This window comes from Ascaphus truei, chromosome 4 (genome assembly GCF_040206685.1).
Source record: "Ascaphus truei isolate aAscTru1 chromosome 4, aAscTru1.hap1, whole genome shotgun sequence".
NCBI classification, from domain to species: Eukaryota; Metazoa; Chordata; class Amphibia; order Anura; family Ascaphidae; genus Ascaphus; species Ascaphus truei.
The window spans coordinates 280,543,106-280,566,142 of NC_134486.1; the positions used below are offsets into that span (position 1 = coordinate 280,543,106).

Sequence of the window (23,037 nt, forward strand, 5' to 3'; positions counted from 1 at the left end):
CTTGAAATCCTTGGGAAATATGATGATAATTAGTCCCCTAGTCAAAGCTTCCAAGTTTTATTTTATACTTGTTACTCAACCTCAAGTTTGAGTTCCTATTGGTATGTTTTGCCTAATAATTCATATTGATCAATGTTGACAGTTTAATTAGAAAAATAATGGTGCTACTTATTTATAAACGTTGTTGCAAAACCAATAAATGCTAGTAGATTTTTTCCAGTAAATGCACTGTTAGTCTTTGTTCATTAGAATATTTGTAATATCTATTGTGTTCTTATATTTTATAGAAATCCAAAATCTCCACATATGATAAGATGTGGGCCTTTATGAATAGCAGAAGCCAGTCGGTGCTTGTCAAAAGTAATGAAGAAGGTATCCAGCGTGTGCTAACCTCTGATTATGCCTTTCTAATGGAGTCAACAACCATTGAATTTGTCACACAACGCAACTGTAACCTGACACAGATTGGAGGCCTTATAGATTCAAAAGGTTATGGAGTGGGAACTCCCATGGGTATGTTGTATGTCGATTCTTTGGTCTTTGTTCATTTGTCTTAGTTGGAGAAAGAAAAAATAGCATGACTCAAATTACAATTAACTGTAGCTGAGAATATTGCTTTTATATAATTGGTTAGCACACACACTAGATGTGACTTTATTTAGTCATGAGCTGATAATATGACTTATTTTATTCCTAACCAAGTTAAGGAGCTGATGGAATGTTATGCGTAGTCGTTACTAAATCGTATTAAACTTATCTTTGTGTTTACAAATGCAGTTTCACTTACCCAAATAATTATTTTATTGAAATTGTTTTTTTCAATTGGTTACAAAGTACACTATGAAACTATTCTATAATTTCTTACCTCGTAAAAAAAAGAACATGATTTTCAAAAACCTGCTTTTTAATTTAGTCCTAATCTTGCAGTGGTGCAATTACTATAGTATTTATAATCTAGCTATGCAAAAACCTGTTCTAATCCCTAGCAAAAGCAGTAAATACAGTACTGTATGTTTACATAATTTTAACTCGTCAATTTTGATTGATATACATTTGGATCTTTCCCACAAGAAGGAGAGACTTGGGTTCTTTGAATCTCATACTGCGAATTGCAATGACAGGACACCAAAACCTACATTTTACAGTATGTATATTTTTGCTGTAACTCCTTCTTTATATAAACGTATTGCTCCAAATACCTAAATATGTTAACACTAGGAGACGTCATTAAAATGTTGGATTTATGTAAAGTACTGTACTGTATATAGCAAATTGCCAGCTTTTGCAGTTTAATGCAATATCACTTGTTAAAATAAAATAATGCATCATCAAATCATTAAGGCCTTTACAACAAAGGAAAGCCTGCAATGTATTTTTTTTTTTTTTTAGAAAGTGAAGGCGTTAAAGTTAAAAACACACTTTGTCAGTGAACATATTCTCTCCTTTATAAATTATTTTGTACTTTTCTTTTTCATCATAGTCCCAATCTTTACTGTGAAATTCATGAAAAGTAACCTATTTTGTAGAAATAATGGTGGGAAAGTATTTTTGACAAGTCCTTATAACCTACAGTATATCATTTTTAGGAACAGCTTTATAACTACCTCTATCAGTTAAATTGTGGAATTGTTGGAGATTCATTTCCTCAATTAGTTATTATTCCTACAGTATCTAGATTGTCATGATCACAGTATATATCAGAACAGATAATCTTTCAATGGCTTCTTCTGGAATAAGGGAAATTTCCTAAAAAAGAAAGATGATACATTTCAGCTCACCTTTTGTATTACATTTGAAAAGCGATTACGCATTTATTTGATATTGAAGTAAAAAAATAAATGATATTGATATGTTCTGAATAGTGACATACTTCATGCCTGTATGCTTTCAATGAATGAGAACTCCAAATATGGTACTAAGCATTATTTCCACATTTAAGTAATGCACATTCTTTTGTTATGTTTTCAGTTATTCGTGTATCTTTCAGTATCTATCACGTCAAGAAAGAATTTAATTTAGATCCTGCAAGAAGTTAACTTGAAACAGAGACATTAGTTAAAATATTTTGAGATATTAAATTATATCCTTGAAAGGGGCAATCCTCTATAATTGACCAACAACATATGTAGTTATTTCTTTAATATTACAAATTGCCTTTTTTTTTCTTTTTTTTATGTCCAGTTACCATACTTTATTATGAGATCTTTCATCAGTCTTCAGTTTCTGAGAAATATAGATTAAAACATATACTAAAAACAGCCTGTATTGAAAGCCTAACGTTAGAGATTTGCACTTGTGGTATTATGGACATTGCATTTGAAGTACGTGAACATACTATAGTTTGAATCTCAGTGTTAGTGTAGCTCCTTGTGACCTCAGTCAAGTCACTTTGAGGCATAAGACATCATCCGGTGTGGGAAAATACCAAACTGCTCATTCACTTGAATGACACTGAGATGAGTCTTCTGGAGAAGCGACACTTATAAAATATCGCCCTTTCTAGGTGCATCATGCAAAAGAATATAGCTTTTGAGCTCCACAGCATAGTAACCTCTGAGAAATGTTATCTACTGTATTAAAAAATAATAATTTAAGATCTTTCTCATAATTACGGTGTTGAACATGAATTTGCAATGCTATTGAGTATATCTCAATTTACAAAACATCTGTTACAAAGGGTGCAATAAGTGTCAAATGGCGATGGCTTATGCATTGTTGTAAATGATGTATTCTTAATTAAGGCTAAACATTTAAAGAACACCTTAAATGAATTTGAAAGTATATCACAGTACTTATTTTTACACTTGCAGTAATATGTGAAAGGAATTCATTAGGGCTTTGCAAAATTGACTAAAATGAAGTTGCAATATTTTGAAAAAAATAAATTCCCAATTTTCCTTCATTGCGAAATATTTCGCCAAGCCTCAAAAGGCTAAAAGAAATTTACGAAATTAGTCTTAGATTTAGCAATTTCGCAAGCTTTCCTCAAACCATGTTTTATGGTCCATATTTATCCACACTATGCAAACCTTTTCGATTTTAGAGAATTTTGCAAATTAATAATAATAATAACTTTATTTACTGTATATGGAACTTTTCTCAAAGTACTCCAGTTACAAAAAGGAAAAAATAAGAAATGAGTTAAGGCTATAAAAGAGACCAAACAAAAGGAATTAAACAATACAGGATGGAACATTACTGTAGCCATTAAATGCCAGAATGGTTGTGGTTCATTAATTGAATGCCTATGTAAACAGGTAGGTCTTGAGTCTGTTTTTATAGATTTCCAGAAAGGAGGTCTCTCAAAATGTATGACTGTTCCAAAATGTGGGACCAAAGTGGCTTAAAGCTCGGGCCCCAAAGGAAGTCAAGGAGATTCTGCGAACTGATGAGTCTTTCAACTGCAGATCGAAGTTAGCCAATGGGTGTTTTGGGAACTAGAAGCTCTTTCAGATAGCTGGGACCCTGAGCATGTAGTGCTTTGAATGTCAACAAGTTAATCTTGAAATAAATTCACAATATTACATGCAGCCAGTACAGACAACGGAGAATAGGTGTCATGTGGCAAGAACGGATCTTGCTAGTTAACAACCTGACCTCAGCATTCTGCACCGGCTGCAGTTGGCGCAGCTCATTTTCCGGAAGACCCAGGTAGAGTGCATTTCAGTAGTATAGGCGTGAGGACACACAGGCATGGACAAGTGTAGTAAGATCCTCTGGGGGTATCAAGTGCTTAATCCTGGCTATGTTTTTAGGTGGAAGAATGAAGATTTGATCATGGCTGACACATGATGTTTAAGGATCAAGTCACAGTCAAGTACAACACCAAGATTCCACACGTACTGAGTTTAGCAACTGGAAACCCCCAAGCATAATGCCTGTTGGTTGACGTAGTGCAGTCGTGTTGTCTTTCAATGCTGAGCATCTATCATGAGCACTTCTGTCTTTTCAGGATTCAGCCTCAACCAACTGGAAATCATCCACTCTGAAGTTCTGATAAATATCTATTGATGACTGATAATAGGTCTTTAGTACCCTGTGCAAAGGGAAAGTAGAGCACTCCACATGACAGGAGCATTGATGCAGAGGAGTGTATACCTGAAGATACTCTCTGTGACTTGCCAGTGAGAAAAGATCTAAACCAGCTGAGAAATGGGCCACCCATTCCACAGAAATCCTTCAGGTGCTCCATTAAGATCCCATGGTCCACATTATCAAAAGTTGCAGAGAGGTTAAGGAGTGCTAAGATGAAACAGTCACCTTTGTCTCTTGCTACCATGAAATCATTAAGCACACAAGCCAGAACTGTTTAAGTATTATGCCATCTTCTGAAACCTGACTGGAATGGGTAATACATTTCAGGGGTGATAGACGGATTTCCAGTTGGGTTGCCACCACGTTCTCAATAACCTTCCCTAGGAAAGGAAGGTTTGTTACAGGCATGTAATTAGCCATGCAGTTTGGGTCTTATGAAGGCTTTTTTTTAAAGAGGTATGATGACTCCTTCCTTCAGCAGTTCTTGAAAGATCCTTGTCTGCAAAGAGCAAAGGCCTATTTTGGCAAACACTGGGCTGATTACATAAACACAGCCTGAGAAAAGCGTGTTGAGAGTTGGTCCAAATCACAGGTAATGGGATACAACACCTGGATTGTTTGTACAATATCTTCTACATCCAGTTAATCAAAGCTAGTCCATAATGTCAGATAACCTACATTTTCAAGCCTGGAACCCTGGCACTCAAAAGAATTAGACACACAGTTGGCACCCCAGCCCTGGTCTATTGTCTGCATCGATGATCTCAAATGACAGGAACTTTGACTTCTTACAAATAATTGTGGACTGGAATTTTGGGATGTGGTCAATCAGTTTCAGCAACCATGTTAAACCTGTCAAGTCCGGTCCAGCCTGTGACCTTTCTTCTTTAATTCCCTAATAGAACTGTCAAACCAAGGGGTGTGGTGGTGTGAGGATAGGGGTCCTATGCGAACAGGATTGATAGTATCCATTGCGGCCTCCAAATCTCTATTGTAGTAATGGACAAGAGCACTGGGATTTAAGAAGGCACTCAAAATGTCAGAGAAATCCAGGTTTGCCATCAAGCCCTAGGGGATCAGACCACTCAACGGTTGATACCTGGTCACCTCCATGGTAGAGCGTCTATTTGGAAGGAGGGGAACCAAATAATTGGGTCTATTGTTAGGTTAGAGATTTCTAAACCTGTGGATAAAACAAGATCAAGTGTGCCCATGTGAGGATCAGTCTTAGGTGTCACCCCCATGACGCCACTGGTGACGCACCTCACGCTGATAGGATTTTGTGTAGGTGCCGTTCTACTGTTGTCAGGCAAAATGGCTCAACCAGGAGTTAATACTGACAGCATGATAACCATCTCATATACTTCACCTGCGGTGCTTACTCTGCCTCCTGGCAATTGAGTGGCTGGCAATCAGCATTCACAGCCGTACAACTCAGCATGGATTGGTTCTGCTATCAAACAAAATTCAACACAGTCAGCCTTGTGCCTTTCCCCTGATTGGCTTACAGCCCTTTATATGCTCACTGCTCCCTATTGGCTGAGCATAGTAGTCCTAACCTGCGACGAAGTGCTACCCACAAGCATCCAGCTTCCTGTGTCCTGCTTTGCCTTGTGCAAATCTGCTAACCTTGTCTTGTCTTCTAGTATCCTCGATCTTGGCTTGTACCTGGACCCCTGCCTTCTCATATCCACGACCATGGCTTGTACCTGGACTCCCACCTTCTCTACACCTCGACCTCGGCTATGCACATCGACTATTCTACATCTCCTATCCTAGACCACGGCGAGTATCGACATTATCCTACTTCTCCTACCCTGACCAGACCACACGACTATGGATATGCACACCGGATGCAGTCTCGTGGCTGCAGGTTGGTATATTCTGAATCCCCACCTCAGCCTCTCGGTTCTGCCCTGTTTGTGGCGAGCACCTGTTACAGTCCACGTTTATGGATAGCAGAGCAAACAACTTGTGTGAATCCCAGAGCCCGGGCATTCATTTTGTGGAGAAGGTCTTGACCAAATTGAGAGAGTTTAACATCTACCCAGGCATTGGAATCCCCCAAAATAAGCCATCTAGGGTCTGCAATTTCCTGCAGAAATACCTTCTCATCTTCAGGGAGGCAGTAGATGAAAAGGACTCTAAACCCCACAGCAATGGTACTCCGGGCAGTACCACATTCAAATGATTGAGTTAGCCCCACTGAGAGGGCTCTAAATTTCAAAGTTGTTTTAAAAAACAGATTTCCACATCTCCTCCCCTACTGTACGTTCCTATCTTGAGCAGTGAATCACAGAATAATTTGTTGGGATAGCAGCTTCTAAAATGGGGGCTGTGTTTTCATCCAGCCAAGTCTCTGTGATACATTTTGGGACTTATTATTCAATAAGGACAGTTACAGTATAACGGCTGTCTTGTTCAGAATAGATGTGGCATTACATAAGACTGTTCTAATAGGTCAGACCGGGGCGCCCGAGATACTGATCTGTCCATTCAGTGTACGGGTGGCGGTCGCAAAGTGCATGACCAGTTTGTGCGTCGTTCTAGACATGCCCTGGGGCCGCCTGCCCACCAGGAACAGCCACGGGTCCAGGGGGATCTCTAAGTCGAGCATCCCTTGCAGCCAATCTCGAATCTTTTCCCAAATCGGGACCACTCTTGGGCAAGACCACAGCATGTGTTTAAGGTCAGCCAATTCTCCGCACTGTTTAGGGCAGAGCAGAGAATAACCTCTGACAAATTTAGATAATTTGACTGGGGTGTGGTACCACCGCATGAGGACTTTATATGCGTTCTCCTTTAATGTGACACATATTGAACTTTTCGCTGCAGTTTGCAATATGTATTTCCAGTCATCGTCCTCTAAAGTCTCCCCTAGCTCTGTCTCCCACTGTCGCATGTATCGTAGGCGGGGGGAGTCCTTACCAGCCGGACAGACTACCTCCCTGTACATCTGAGATGTCAGTCCCCGTGTGTCCGTTGGTCTGGAACACAGCTGTTCAAAATTAGTTCGTGCCGGACGAACAGGAAATTTGTTATAAAATGCCCTGACCTGGAGGAATCTAAATAATTCTGAATTTGGGAAATTTGATGCCTCTTTGAACCAATCGAACGTCTTGATAGATCCCTTACCCCCCAGGTCCTTTAATCGATTATACCCTGCCTGCGTCCACCTTACAAATTTATCACTCGACAGCCCCGGAGCAAAGTCCGGATTGCCCCATAGGGGGGACATTAGTGTGTGGTGGGTGGTTAGGTTAGCTTTAAATTTAGATGTCTCCCAGACCGCCAAGGAGTTCGCCACTGCGCAGAGCGGTGTTCCAATGCCTTTTTTGCATCGTTTTGGTAGCCAGATCAAGTTATGGAGTGCAACTGGCGCACAGCATTCTCCCTCCAATTCTGTCCATCTTCTAATTGTGGGGTCCGCGTGCCACAGAATAATTTGGCTTAATTGTGCCGCTTTATAGTACGCCAACAGGCAAGGTACCGACAGTCCTCCTTTTACTACTGGTTTAGTCAGTAAACTTTTTGCAATTCGTGGGCGTTTTTTATTCCAAATAAATTGGATGATGTGAGCTTGAAGGGCTTGGATCTCAGATTTAACCAGCGGTATTGGAAGGGTCTGAAACAGATATAGTAGCCTGGGCAGCAAGTTCATCTTTACGCTACTAATCCTGCCAAACCACGATATCCCGTAACCCGTCCAAACCCTGAGATCCTCTTTGAGCTTCTTCATCATCTTGGGGAAGTTTGCCTTATATAAAGTATTATAATCCTTGGTGATATATACCCCTAGATATTTGATAGCGGAGGGTTGCCATTTGAAATGAAAGTTTAGTTCTAATAGTTTTTCCGTTGGTTTTGGCAGATTGATATTGAGCGCCTCTGACTTGGCCTGGTTAATTTTAAACCCTGAGACCATGCCAAATGTGCCCAAGATCTCAAAGACAATGGGCAGGGTTGTCAGTGGCTTAGAGATCGTTAGGATCACGTCGTCTGCGTACAATGCAGCTTTATGATGCTGACCCCCTGTCTGAATTCCTGTTATATTGTGGTTTAATCTTATATGGGCTGCAAGGGGCTCAATGCAAAGGGCAAAGAGTAGTGGGGACAGCGGGCAGCCCTGACGGGTCCCGCTCCGTATATTAAACAGATCCGATGGGAAACCTTGGTGTCTTACTCTCGCAGTGGGACCTGAGTATAGGGCCATTATGGCCTCCAGCAGGCGGCCCCCAAACCCAAACACCCCCAGCGTCTCTCGTAAGTAAGACCAATCAATACGATCAAATGCTTTCTCGGCATCCAGGCTCAACACCATTGACGGTATATCTTTCTTTTTTGCCAAATCAATCAGATCTATTATCCATCTGGTGTTATCTGCTGCCTGTCTGCCTGCAATAAAGCCCACTTGATCCGGGTGAATCAGACCCGGAAGGACGCTACCCACCCTGTTAGCTATGAGTTTGGAGAAGATTTTAATATCCGAATTAATCAGGGAGATTGGCCGGTAGCTCTTGTAGTCTACCGGGTCCTTACCGGGTTTGTGGATCACTGAGATTGACGCCTGGAGCATCTGGGTCGGGAAGGGCTCTCCCTCCAGGATCCCATTAAATAATTTCAGCAGATGGGGGGCTAGGACCTTACAATTTTTTTTATAGTATAAATTGGAGTAGCCATCGGGGCCCGGGGCTTTGGCTGGTTTAAGGACTTAATTACCTCTGTTATCTCTTCCAAGGTAAAATCACCTTGTAAGGCCTCTTTCTCCGCCCTGCCCAGGGTCGGGAGCTGCGCCTCCGACAGGAACCTCGTTAAGGTAGCTGAAGTTTTTGGACCGTGGGTAACCTTGTCTCCATCATACAGTGTAGCATTATATTTCTGGAATGCTTCCACTATCTGTTTTGGATCGGAGGTAAGGACGCCCTGTTGTGTTCGAATTGTCGCTATCCTGAAATTTGGGAGCTTGTTTCGGAGCTTATTGGCTAGTAAGGTATCTGGCCTGTTGGCTTTTTCATAAAATCTGCGTTTGGACCATGCTAACTCCTTCTCGGCCTGGGAGGATAACACCAAATTAAGGGCCGCTTTAGTATCAATTAATTCTTGCCACGTGTTCTGGTTTTTGTCCGCGGAATGTTGTGCAGTGAGGAGTGTTAATTTCGCCTGCAGCTCATTTATTTTAGAGGCTTTTTCTCGTTTCCGCTTACCGGCTATGCTCATAAGGAATCCCCTGAGAGTAGCCTTATGGGCTTCCCAGAGTGTGGCCTGCGACTGCACGCTTCCTATGTTTTCTCTAAAGAAATCCTTTATCCGGTCCTTTATCGCCCTCTCAGTAGCGGGGGCTTTGAGGAGAAGCTCATTTAGCTTCCAGTTTGCTCTGGGTCTGTCTAGGTCTGCTATCCTGCACCTCAGCTCGATAGGTGCGTGGTCGGACCACGAGATCTCATGGACCTCTGTATGGCCCACCACTGGAACCACTCTACTCGACACTAGGAAGTAGTCTATTCGGCTGTATCTGTCATGAGGGTGCGAGTAAAAAGTGTATTCTCGGGTCACGGGGTGTTGTTCTCTCCACACGTCCGTCAACTGACAGTCGTGGAGGCCCTTGCGTATGGTTAATAGGTCCTGTCTATGGGCTGTGTTAATTTGAGTGCATCTGTCCAGGTCGGGGTCCATAGTGCGGTTTAGGTCACCCGCGAGAAAAATACTGCCCTTGGCCATTTTATGTAATTTGGCAAAGAATTGTTCGAAGAAAACGGGGTTTTGCTCACAAGGGGCATATATTGAAGCTAGAGTTACCTGTTGGTTTTGTATTATGCCCGTTAAAATTAGGAATCTACCTTGTGGGTCTGCATATTGTTTGTCGATGGTCAGGGCCAGTCTATTGTGTGTAACTATTGCTACACCTCTTTTTTTGACATCCGCAGATGCTAAGTAAAACATTCTATAGCCCTTATCTAGAAATTTTGGATGGTTTAGGCGGGAAAAGTGAGTTTCCTGCAGGAAAATAATATCGGCCTTTCTACGGTTATATTCTCTGAAGGCAATTCTTCGTTTAATGGGACTATTGAACCCCTTCACATTATGTGAAATCATAATAATGTCACTACTCATCTGGGCGATGTATTCTGGACCGTCTGCGTATCAGCTGATCTGAAGTAATTGATGTGGATATTCGGCTTATCCTGCTGTTTCCCGTTCGGGTATCTCTCCTTCTCGGTGTCTGACATCGTCCGACCTCCTGCGTTCCATATCTGGATCTGTAGGGACTGCGGCCCGCGGCCAGGGGGGGGTGACACATATAGGGGGGGGGAGGGTAACATGTAGACAAACAGAGAAAACATTTATTAGAACAATGGTCACTTGACCTTGGTAACAGTACCGTGGTCTCGTGAACCTCGCCCCTGGGCTCCCGGCGGGGGAGAACTGACGCGCACCCATCTGGCGCCCCCTCCCCTCCCGTGCCGCCCAACCCTCCCAGGTGACTTTGCCGGGGACCTCGGATGTTGTCCAGAGAGGCCCCGACATGGAGCTCATGCAGAGGACAGAACCGGCTTGAACCCCACCGCCCGTCCCCGCCCTAGAAATGGTCTTTGCAAAAACATTGGAACATGTTAACATTAACGTGTCAACTTGAGGCTGCACTAAGCCCCTGCTCCCTCCATAGAATTCCTGTGTTCTGGACACACTGCCCCCTCAGACATCTAATGGGCGGACCGGTTTATTGCCCCTGTCTGATCGCGTTTGGTTGCTCTTGGGGCAGAGGGTGTGTAGTTATTGCTTGCGTCCCTTCTCTATGAACCTCATCCTCTCCTTGTTTGTTCTCTATTACCTCCCCCTACAATCCTATCAACCTCCTCCTTCCCATTTGCTTTCCTAACCTAGCTTATATCTCTCATTTCGTGACAGCCCGTGACTGCTAGCCTTCCTTTCTATCACCTTCTGTGCTCTTCTCTGAATACCTTCTTGCTTCCGCTACTTGCTATCACCCGCTATCTACTTACACATCCCTCTCATTCCGTCTTCACTTCTATCTAAACTTGCTTATCCCTCTTCACTTTCTATTGCCTTCTCTCTCTGCTCTGATTCTACCTATGTGGTCACTTCCTCCGTCCATCTTTCTTTCTTTCAGTCTCTTGTTGTCCTACCTCTATGCTGATCCCTCCTCTGCTCCTCTCTCCTACTTCCTTTTCCTTCTAGTCCTACTGTGTGCTGTGCGGAGCCTCCCCCTGCCCTTCGGAACAATGCCCCTCTCCCTCGTGTCCCTGGCGGAGTGGCCCTCTGGACACCGGTCTTCTGTTCCTGCCACTGCTTTTGACCTCCTCTCTGCTGCTGGCGGACTCCAGGTGGCGCTGCAGAATCTCGTGGTAGCCTCGGAATCTCCTCGGTTCTGTCTGTCTTCTCCGCCTCTCGTGAGTGCGCGCACTCCATTTCTGCCTCCTCCAAGATGGCCGTCTCCTAGACCCGCCTCTTCCGCTGACGTTTTTCCTTTGGCCGCCATCTTGGAATGGGCCGTCCTCGGGAGAAGATGTGTCTGCTCCTGCTGCTGCCGCCTCCCCCTTCAACTGGGTATGTTTCCCGCTAAGTGAGCGCTTCCCGCCTACCTTGCTTCCGCGTTCTGCGTGTCATACTGGAAGCTTTCTTTACCCCATTTTGGCCATCATTTGGGGACCACGAGGTGAGTGTAAATTCTGTTTGCAGAGCATCTGGGTATGGGGATACCGGCCAGGCAGCGTCACGGCAGTGGTCCACAGGCTCGGGGGTATTTGTTGAAGGGAGTTCTTTAAAGTTCTATTTGGGGCTGTGCAGTACTTATAACGTATAACTTGGAACTTTAGGTTTTAACTGAGCAGCTTTGTTCGTCTGCTAGAATCTACTAGCTTAGCTAGTTCTTGTGAGGTTTGGGTCCTGGGCAGCCCTTTTCTTGGCCATTTTCCCCGCTGTGGACCACGAGGGACCCGGGCTGGGCTCCTCCGTCTCCCCCTCCGCGGCCACAGGCCCAGTGCCCAGGCCCAGTTGTTGTAGGAATCTTGGGCCTTCTTCTGGGGATTTGATATGGATCGGGCGGCCATTACGTAAGACCATGAGGCCAAAGGGAAATGTCCATCTGTAACGGACCGCTTTCTCTCTCAGGGCCCTTGTTATCGGCCAAAGGTCTCTCCTGCGGGCTAGAGTGATGGGGGAGAGGTCCTGGAAGACCAAGATTTTGGCTCCCTCAAATTCCATGGAAGGGGTATTGTGAGAGCATTTCAGTATTTCCTCCCTCGTGCGGTAGTAGTGCAGGCGGATTATTATATCCCGAGGGGGGTCCGCGGGTTGCGGTCTGGATCTGAGCGCCCGGTGGCAGCGGTCCATGTGCAATAGGTCTGCGGGGGACTCTGGGCATATATGCTGTAGCCATCTTGTCACGAACTCCTCGCAATCCCCCACAGACTCCGGGATCCCCCTGAGACGCACGTTATTGCGGCGGTCTCTGTTCTCGGCATCCTCTTGCCGCTCGCGGAGCTCATTTATCTGAGCTTGGAGATCCCCCGTTTTTTTGGTGTTTTTTTTCGTTGCCCTCACATTTGTGTCCAACTGCACCTCTATGTCCTGGACCCGGGACCCCAGGCCCCCCACTTCTTTGGCTAGAGCCCGGATCTCTGCTTGCAGGACTCCTTTTAGGTCATTGAACAGCCGTTCAATATCGCAGCGGCGAACCGGTAGGAGTCCTTGGTCACTCGGCTCTCCGTCTCCCTCTGATTCAGAGCCCGCGCAGGAGGTGGGGGCCGCCGCCGCCGATGTGCTGCGGAGTCTCCCCTCTCCGAAGTACTCGGGGAGACCCTTCTTGTTAGGGGTCTTAGACGTTTTTTTTGACATCTTGAGATAGCTGCGCATTGTTTGGGGGAATTATAGCTGCTTTTTTTGAGTTGATCCGTGTTTTTTATATTGATTTGTCAGAGCGGGGCACGGAGCATCAGGGCTATGCTGCCATGCTGTCTGACCTCGCGCATGCGCTCCCGGAATATTTTTATCCACAATGGATTGTGTGAACTATCAGCTCTCAAATAGGTGTTAGCCTGCACTGGCTTGAAGTATGTTTTTGTGTGCAGAGTGTGATTAGTGACATAAATATGTAAATCTAAAAAATCAATGTGCTCTGTGCTATAATTAAAAGTGAACTGTAAATTTTTGTCATTATTGTTTAAATAAGAAAAAAAGGTTTGTGATTTTGTGTCGTCCAATAACCTATTGGAATCCGCTAGATAATAAGATCTATCCATCACCACTATACCTCCCCCCTTGTCAGCAGGTTTTATCACTAACAATTCATTTGTCTCAAGTTTCTGCAAGGCCTCTTTTTCCTTTAAGTTCAAATTGTCGTCTTTGATTTTATATGATCGACTGGAATCTTCCAGATCCTTAGTGACCATATCGACAAATGAACTTACTAAATGTCCCTGAGCAAATTTGGGATAAAATTTAGATTTTCTTTTGAAGCTATTTGATGGTGGTGTGTCAGTTTTCACCTCTTGATTAGCACCAATCTGACTGGAGATGGCGTCCCTAATAAAATACTTCTTCAGGGCCAATTTCCTAGCGAGGGTTAAATATAGACTTTTTAGTTAGGAGCATTCCTGTGATATTATGTGGACGTTTCTTTTCCTTTCCACTTTACCATCTTTGAGTAGAGGACAATATATCATCTAATTGTTGTTTGCCAAATATTACTGGAACATACTATAGTGCTAAGTAGCATCTATTTTTATCTGCTGTTTTAAATGTTAAATGTTGTGTTAGGTCATTATTGTTTTATGTAATGCAAAGCTGAATCAAATGTCAGTGATTGTATGTGCTAATTGGTATATCCTTAAGACTGCCTTGATTGACAGACCAATCGGAGCAAAGCTAAGGGTATTTATACCAGGCATCACTGCCATCACTTTTATCCCCTGAGGAAGTGTGTTTAAGACGCACGAAACGCGTAGGGCCATTTTATTGAGTCTGGACACCTTTTGGTTAAGCAGTACAAGTGCTGAGTGCTGTGGCTTAGTGATAGAGGGACATTGAGGCACGGATCGCCGTTTCCTTTGGCTTCGTTGGAGATTTGCCAGGCTTTGACGCCACATCCGGTGACGTCACTACCGGTTCCGGCACACGACGGAGACGCCATTTCCGTTTCTTGCCAACCAGGAGATACAGAAGGATCGCATGGCTTCCAGGGCACTCTGCAGACCCTCTACACATGGAGAACAGTCCACACCAGTTCACTGCCATTAACCATCTGCCGTCCTGTGAGTGTTATTCAGGTTTTAACCAACCGGAGCGGCGTTCCAGATTTTGTTCAACATTTTTACTTACTTAGTTATATTAAACTATTTTTATCATTAGCTTTGCTTTGTGTTTATCTGTCTTTGTGTGTCCGTCTGTCTTGTCACCATTGTCAACCAGTTTGCCAATCTATGTCTGTGTAATTTGTTTAAGCTGTGTTGCACTAAATATCTCTTTTTTCATTTCATGTCCCACTTCCTATTAACGAAGTCCTATCTGATCATCTAAAGACTAAGAGACTGTTGATCGTCTTGGGACTTGAGCTATCTCTACTGGATATCCAGGATTCCACTATTTGGACTCATTAGGCGCCGGTATCTCTTTCACTCTGTCTTGGATAACTATGACATCGCATAGCACTAACCAACCCTCACCATCCGAACTCAATCACATCAACTGTTTCGTAACTAACATAATGTATTCCTACAGCTCTAATCTCCTTCTGTCACTCCACCCTCTTCATGTCGCAGTACTTATCGAATCATCCCTTCATTACGTCCTTCAATTCCTTGGCATTTATTAAAAACTCACAGGGGTTGCATGGTTGATAAGCATACAAAAAACAAATTCTCTCCCATATCTTCCTAACTTCCTTACCCTCCTGCTCACCCACAGTGCCAGAGAGGAGACAGATCTAAGTGGTGTTCAATATATGTTATAGGGTACAGAGGAAGAGATTCTACTGTACACTGAATGGACAGAACAGTATCTCGGGCGCCCCGGTCTGACCTATTAGAACAGTCTTATGTAATGCCACATCTATTCTGAACAAGACAGCCGTTATACTGTAACTGTCCTTATTGAATAATAAGTCCCAAAATGTATCACAGAGACTTGGCTAGATGAAAACACAGCCCCCATTTTAGAAGCTGCTATCCCAACAAATTATTCTGTGATTCACTGCTCAAGATAGGAACGTAGGGGAGGAGATGTGGAAATCTGTTTTTTAAAACAACTTTGAAATTTAGAGCCCTCTTAGTGGGGCTAACTCAATCATTTGAATGTGGTACTGCCCGGAGTACCATTGCTGTGGGGTTTAGAGTCCTTTTCATCAACTGCCTCCCTGAAGATGAGAAGGTATTTCTGCAGGAAATTGTAGACCCTAGATGGCTTATTTTGGGGGATTCCAATGCCTGGGTAGATGTTAAACTCTCTCAATTTGGTCAAGACCTTCTCCACAAAATGAATGCCCGGGCTCTGGGATTCACACAAGTTGTTTGCTCTGCTATCCATAAACGTGGACTGTAACAGGTGCTCGCCACAAACAGGGCAGAACCGAGAGGCTGAGGTGGGGATTCAGAATATACCAACCTGCAGCCACGAGACTGCATCCGGTGTGCATATCCGTAGTCGTGTGGTCTGGTCAGGGTAGGAGAAGTAGGATAATGTCAATACTCGCCGTGGTCTAGGATAGGAGATGTAGAATAGTCGATTTGCATAGCCGAGGTATAGAGAAGGTGGGAGTCCAGGTACAAGCCATGGTCGTGGATATGGGAAGGCAGGGGTCCAGGTACAAGCCAAGATCGAGGATACTAGTAGACAAGACAAGGATAGCAGATTTGCACAAGGCAAAGCAGGACACAGGAAGCTGGATGCTTGTGGGTAACACTTCGTCGCAGATTAGGACTACTATGCTCAGCCAATAGGGAGCGGTGAGCATATAAAGGGCTGTAAGTCAATCAGGGGAAAGGCACAAGGCTGACTGTGTTGATTTTCTTTTGATAGCAGAACCAATCCATGCTGAGTTGTACGGCTGTGAATGCTGATTGCCAGCCACTCAATTGCCAGGAGGCAGAGTAAGCACCGCAGGTGAAGTAGATGAGATGGTTATCATGCTGTCAGTATTAACTCCTGGTTGAGTCATTTTGCCTGACAAAAGTAGAACGGCATCTACACAAAATCCTATCAGCGTGAGGTGCGTCACCAGTGGCGTCATGGGGGTGAGACCCAAGACTGATCCTCACATGGGCACACTTGATCTTGTTTTATCCACAGGTTTAGAAATCTCTAACCTAACAATAGACCCAATTATTTGGTTCCCCTTCTTCCAAATAGACGCTCTACCATGGAGGTGACCAGGTATCAACCGTTGAGTGGTCTGATTCCCTAGGGCTTGATGGCAAACCTGGATTTCTCTGACATTTTGAGTGCCTTCTTAAATCCCAGTGCTCTTGTCCATTACTACAATAGAGATTTTGAGGCCGCAATGGATACTATCAATCCTGTTCGCATAGGACCCCTATCCTCACACCACCACACCCCTTGGTTTGACAGTTCTATTAGGGAATTAAAGAAGAAAGGTCACAGGCTGGACCGGACTTGACAGGTTTAACATGGTTGCTGAAACTGATTGACCACATCCCAAAATACCAGTCCACAATTATTTGTAAGAAGTCAAAGTTCCTTCCATTTGAGATCATGGATGCAGACAATAGACCAGTTCAGCTCTTCTGCACCATGCAGAGGCTCTGCAAACAAGCATTTATGCATCCTTAAGATGCCTTTTCACAGTCCCATTGTGATGATTTTGCTCTCTTCTTCTCTGATAAAGTAATCTCCATCTGGGCTGGGGTGCCAACTGTGTGTCTAATTCTTTTGAGTGCCAGGGTTCCAGACTTGAAAATGTAGGTTATCTGACATTATGGACTAGCTTTGATTAACTGGATGTAGAAGATATTGTACAAACACGCTCTCAACACGCTATCTCTACTGGATATCCAGGATTCCACTGTTTGGACTTATTAGGCGCCGGTATCTCTTTTTGTTTTATGCTTTTTATTCTGATTGTACCATCAGTTTACCATCAGGCTGCCTTTCTACCACTAGGGCTCACCCTCAAAGCAGGATATTTTGTCTAATTCCCATTAGCGCTACTACACATCACCTTTCTTTTTCCAAGACAGAGTGAGCTTTATACTGTATGTTGTTATATGACACTACTCCACATAAGAGCAGACTGAATGAGGTGTGAAAGTTATTTCAAGTTGAGGTGTGAAAACCTTTCAAGGAGAGAGAGAGAGAGAGAGAGAGAGAGAGAGAGAGAGAGAGAGAGAGAGAGAGAGAGAGAGAGAGACAGACAGAGAGACAGAGAGAGAGACTGAGAGAGAGAGACAGAGAGAGATAGAGACGGAGAGACACTTTGGCCCAGATGCATAGAGCCACTGAAATAATATACCGATACATTTCTACGGATGTTAGGGTAATGTATATGCAAATGAGATGCTAATTATGCATTCGACTAACATCGCAGATCCGCTAAACTCTGTTAAGGTTAGCGCAGGGAAATAATATTACAATAATTACAGTAGGTTACATCTAAATTTGGCATTAGTCACAACCAGACCATGATTATCGTAACATTATTTTCAAGAACATTAGCTAACATACTGTACAATATTGTCTATTGAAGAATTATCAATGTTAAACCTATAAAAACACTGTTGGGGTAATATATTCTTAGGTATAAGTGATGCATCTGCTGCCAGATGAATGCTTGCAGTATTTAACATAGCCTAAAGCATTAATTTATTACTGTACATAATATAAAAATTATAATGTGGCTTACAAACTTGCTTACAGATATAACCTTTCCTTATGGTCCAGTGCCCCTGGGAACTACTAGAGCACATCGGAAACACTCTTCAGCAAAGTTTATAGCAGGCTGAAATGGCCCATAGGATTAACACAGTAGGGTCACTGCGTTTGAATGGAACTTGCGTTGTGTGAATCCTACCGGGCTGCACCTGTCTGTAATAGACGCACACTAAGGAACACTGAGTAAGAGTGAGACTGAATTGCTACTGTTAAGGTAATGAAAGGGTTAACCCCTCCCTCTATCTTACTGGAAGGCATAACCACCCACCTTGGGGCAAGTACAAATCTATAAAAGTTGCATTTACCCCTGCCAGGATGAAGGACGTCCTAGTCTTCCTCAACATCCTTGTCCTCTGTTGGCAGCAACATAAGAATAACAAAAAAGAACTAATGGCCACCAACCCCTTAATCACCTTAGCAGTTAGTAACCGCTATAGTAATTAATAGGTTAACCCCATCCCCTGCTACCCACCCGGGAGACCTAACCACCCTCTGTGGGGCAACTACCCCACCCTCCACCCCCGCTACCAATTGATGGGCACAGTGTTAAATCATGCCCATATAATATGGTCATGCTTTGCCACTATAGCAATTAATGGAAAAGCTAAAAACATACAAACACCAAAAAGCCATAACAATAAAAAAAAAAAACACCAAAAATAAGCAACACTAAAAATAAAAACACCAAAAAACACAACAATTAAATAAAAACAATGAACAAATAAACACATGAATTAAACAATTCAATCAACACAAATACATACCAATGAAATAAAAACAAGTATTTGCCAAAAAATGCATTGCTTGTCACTGTATTTATCTGTAGTCCTAAAGGGGCATAGATAAAGACATTGGCAGTCAATGGGCAACAAAATAATAGGGCATTTTCCCATTAAAAATAAAACATTACCCAGCCAGCATAAAGTAAATTAAAGTTGCACTTACCCCTACCAGGATGAAGGCCAACCTCGTCCTCCTCCCCATCCTTACCCTCCGTTGGAAGGAACATTACAATAATAAAAAATAAACTAATGGTTCCCAGCCCCATAGTCACCTTAACGGTTAGTAACCGGTATATCAAAAAACACTGTATGGTGCTCTAAAAAAACACACGCAGGCAGGTATCGCTTAATACAGCTCCAAATTTGAAAAACCCTCAAATGGATTACCCTCAGGTATCTAGGTATATTATGTGCACCTGAATAAAGATATAAAAGTCCCACACTTTGTCAAATTTGCTGGATAAAATCCTGCTGAGCACTGTTGTAAGGATATAATACAATTTAGTGTCCAGACATATACACATGGAGTAAGTACCTTGAGTAATGTATGGGGAAAAATCCAAGGACTCGTGTGAAGTGCAGCATCCTGGTATGGAGGCCCTCTTGTCCAGGGGTATTGGGTATGCTTCTGCCAGTCACAGGAAACACGAACAAAATGAAGAAAGCCGAGCACTACTTCCATGCAGGATAAAAATGATTAAAGAGAGAGAGTTCCCATGATAAAAAAAAGCTAAGGTAATTTATTGGATAATAAAAAACACAAGGGCAAGTAGCCCACACCTATGCATTTCACAAAAGCACTTTGGTGTGAAACGTGCCCTTGTATGTTTTTTATGATCCAATAAATTACCTTAGCTTTTTTTATCATAGGAATAGTCTCCGTTTAATAATTTTTCTCCTGCATGGAAGTAGTGCTCGGCTTTCTTCGTTTTGTTAGAGTAACCGGTATAGTTAAGGTATAATTATGGGGTTAACCCTCCTCCCCCGCTACCCACCCAGGAGGCCTAACCATCCTGCCTGGGGGAACTACTTCCACCCTCTACTCATTAATTTGCCCAGTGTTATTTATGTCCATATAACCATGCCCATATAATATGGGCATGGTTTGCCATTATAGCAATAAATGGGCAAGTTAAAAAAAAACAAGCACCAAAAATACATAACTATAAAAAAAAACAACCACCAAAAATAAGCAACAATAAGAAAACCAAACACCAAAAATTAACAAGAATTCTAAAAACAAACACAAAAAAATCACAAGAATTAAAAAAAGTGAACAAAAAAACCCAGAAGAATTAAACAAAATCAACAAAAATACATACCAATGAAATAAAAACAAGCATGTGCCAAAAAATGCTTGTCACTTTATTTATCTATAGCCCTAAAGGGGCATAGATAAACACATTAGCAGTCAATGGGAAACAACAATTTTTTTAATACAATAAAAATACCTGAAAAACCAAAATTACATACAATCAATGTTTTTCTTACCTTTTGATGTCTTCACTCTCCGATTCCAAATGCATCAGGAAGCTCTCGAACCGCAGCGCAATACTCCTCAACTTCAGGTAACTTATTCTTTTCTTCTTTCTTGAGTTTTCTCTTCTGTATTTGTAATCTAATCCATTGGGCGGGTGTGGTCCCGTCTTGTTCTTGAGGTCAAATGAGATTAGACAGACCTTTTATAAGGCCTTCACATTTGAGTGTCAAATGATGAAGCTGAGGAGCATTGTGTCACGGATCGAGAGCTTCTTGATGCATTCGTAGCTAAAAAAGGCCACATTTTCTCTGGTTCGCAACCCTGGGTTTTGCACATCTCCAAAATGTATCAAATGCTACTAACTGTTGTGTGAGAACTATTTCTCAATGCAATTTGCAAATTTCAGCGACTCATCAATAGCATAACTTGCACAAAAAGGAGGCACTAGCTGCTAAAAAAATTGCATGTCAAAAATAGATTCAATGTAGTTATTCATAATGAAGTTGGATAAGAATTGGTAAGATGGTAACATTTCGGAGAATTCTGGTCTCATATCATGGCAGACCAAGAAAAACCGTCTGGCGACTCCAGGTATAAAGACCTTATGGCTAATGGCCTGTGTATGACTGATAAGTGGAGTAAAGGAAAAAGCCTAATAGAGGTATGGGGTTAAAGCTGTGTACAGTCCCGTTCCCAATGTATGGTGATCGGCTGCAGATGCACAGCTACACGGATGGAGTGGATACTCACGATACTCCGTCCCCTCTGCTCCTGACTGAACGTTCCCCTCCAGGGGTGAATGACGTCCTTCCATTGCGCGGCCACGATCCGAATGTAGGCAAGAAGATGGAAGATCGATGCCAGCGCGGCTCCTATAGATGTCAGACTCACCAGTTAGGATGGTAAAATAAATTTATTGAGCTACATAAAACAGATACTGACAAGACATGACTAGGAGACCTCCTCCCACGCATTTTGGGCAAGTTTGCCCTTTCTCAAGGACTCTTTGAGAAAGGGCAAATTTGCCCGAAACGCGTGGGAGGAGGTGCCCTAGTCATGTCTTGTCAGTATCTGTTTTATGTAGCTCAATACATTTATTTTACCATCCTACCTGGTGAGTCTGACATCTATAGGAGCCGCGCTGGCATCGATCTTCCATCTTCACATCTCATGGCATATGAAAAAATATATAAAGTGATAGTTTGTCATTGTAAGAGTGCTTGCCACAAACTGGACTGAACCACGGGGCCGAGGTGGGGATGTAGAAACACCAACCTGGATCCGCGAAGTCACATCCGAAATGCAGATTCATAGTCATGGGTAGCCGGGTCGGGATTGGAGAAGCGAGCAACGTAGATATTCTCACCGTGGTCAGAGGTAGGAGAGGGTATTGAACGTTGGAGTAACTAGCCGTAGTCGAGGGTTGGAGAGAGTATAAGTCATTGAAGTCACTAGCTGTGGTCGAGGTTTGGAGAGAGGCGGTTGGTCATAGACAGGAGCAGGGTTCAGGTAAGAAACTGCAAGATAAAGTACAGAAAGCAAGACAGGACAAGGCAAAACATTGTGCTTTTGACCAGCACGACGTCACAAGCGAAATACTATTATGCTCACCCGATTTGCAGAGGTAATCGCTGAACCTATAAAGGAGGAACAGCAAATAGCTGAAGAGCTGCACAGCAGAAGCTGTTCCTATAAGTCAGAGCCTTGATTCGTTGCTGGGCGGGGTCTGCACAGCTTACGCTCGATCATCACAGTTATACAATTACAACATACATATACATAAATGTACATGTTAAAAAAAAATTCTTTAAAATGTTGTCGCGTACGAACATGCAAAAATTTGAGGCACCAGGAAAAGTTTTTGCTTCTGAATGGGACCCCTGTAGTGTTAATCTTAATTTTCTGGGGAAAATTGCTAAATCACATAGATAACCCATATTCACTAAACAGTATTCTGTCATAAGATATTCACTGGAATGGGCTTTAAAGTGTCTTCAGGTGCACGAGGTGGCTAAAAACTGCTTAATAATTATGCCCATCCATTATTGCAAACCTGTACCAAATTTGGATAAAAACATAAAACAATGATAGTTGTTGTCACGAGAGACGAGGTTATTTGTTTTGAATATGGATGGCTTGTTTTAGTACATTTTAGGATTGGTTACCATTTTAAATTAATTTATTGTTTTGTAGGCTAGTGGTTTTATATATTTAATTGATTTGTTGGCTAGTGGTTTTATTTATTTAATTGATTTGTTCGCTAGTGGTTTTATTTATTTAATTGATTGTTGGTTAGTGGTTTTATTTCTTGAATACAAAGTAGAAAGAAAGGGAGTCTCACACCCCCTAGTGGCGCTTCTCTGTGCATGCCAAACAGTGTAGGTATATGCTGGTACTGTAATATCCTTAAATGCAATAGCTGTCAGTGTAACCAATGCAATGAGATGTCTCACATAGCCACAATGTATAACAGTGGTCAGGTCCCACTAATAGCCTCTGGCGTGAGGTAATTCTTATATGGGTGGGACCAGTGTAATAAAAATAACTCATTGTTGGGCAGGATATGGACACTGACAGCGTCAACGTGCTCCTTCCAGGATGAGTAGCAGAAGTTCAGACGAGATGAGGCGGTGCAGCTGCCTTGCGAAAAGGAATCAGACCGGGACTTGATCACAGGTAAGTGCAGGAAGCTTTAATGACACATAACAGCCAGACGAACCACTCTTACGTGTTTCACTTAGGAGACCGCGCTTTATCAAAGAGTACCTTTGATAAAGCACGGTCTCCCATGCGAAATGCGTAAGAGTGGTTCGTCTGGCTGTTATGTGTCATTAAAGC

The 23,037-nt window shown here is 42.9% G+C and overlaps 1 protein-coding gene across 2 annotated transcripts in view; it reads left to right on the top strand.

Moving 5' to 3' along the window:
• Nucleotides 1-23,037, top strand: part of GRIK2 (glutamate ionotropic receptor kainate type subunit 2) — a 925,501-nt gene that overhangs the window by 806,234 nt on the left and 96,230 nt on the right. For both annotated transcript variants that reach the window (XM_075597530.1, XM_075597529.1), the window contains one exon: nt 288-513. In XM_075597530.1, the coding sequence (XP_075453645.1) occupies nt 288-513 (226 nt within the window). The remainder of the gene's footprint in view (nt 1-287; nt 514-23,037) is intronic.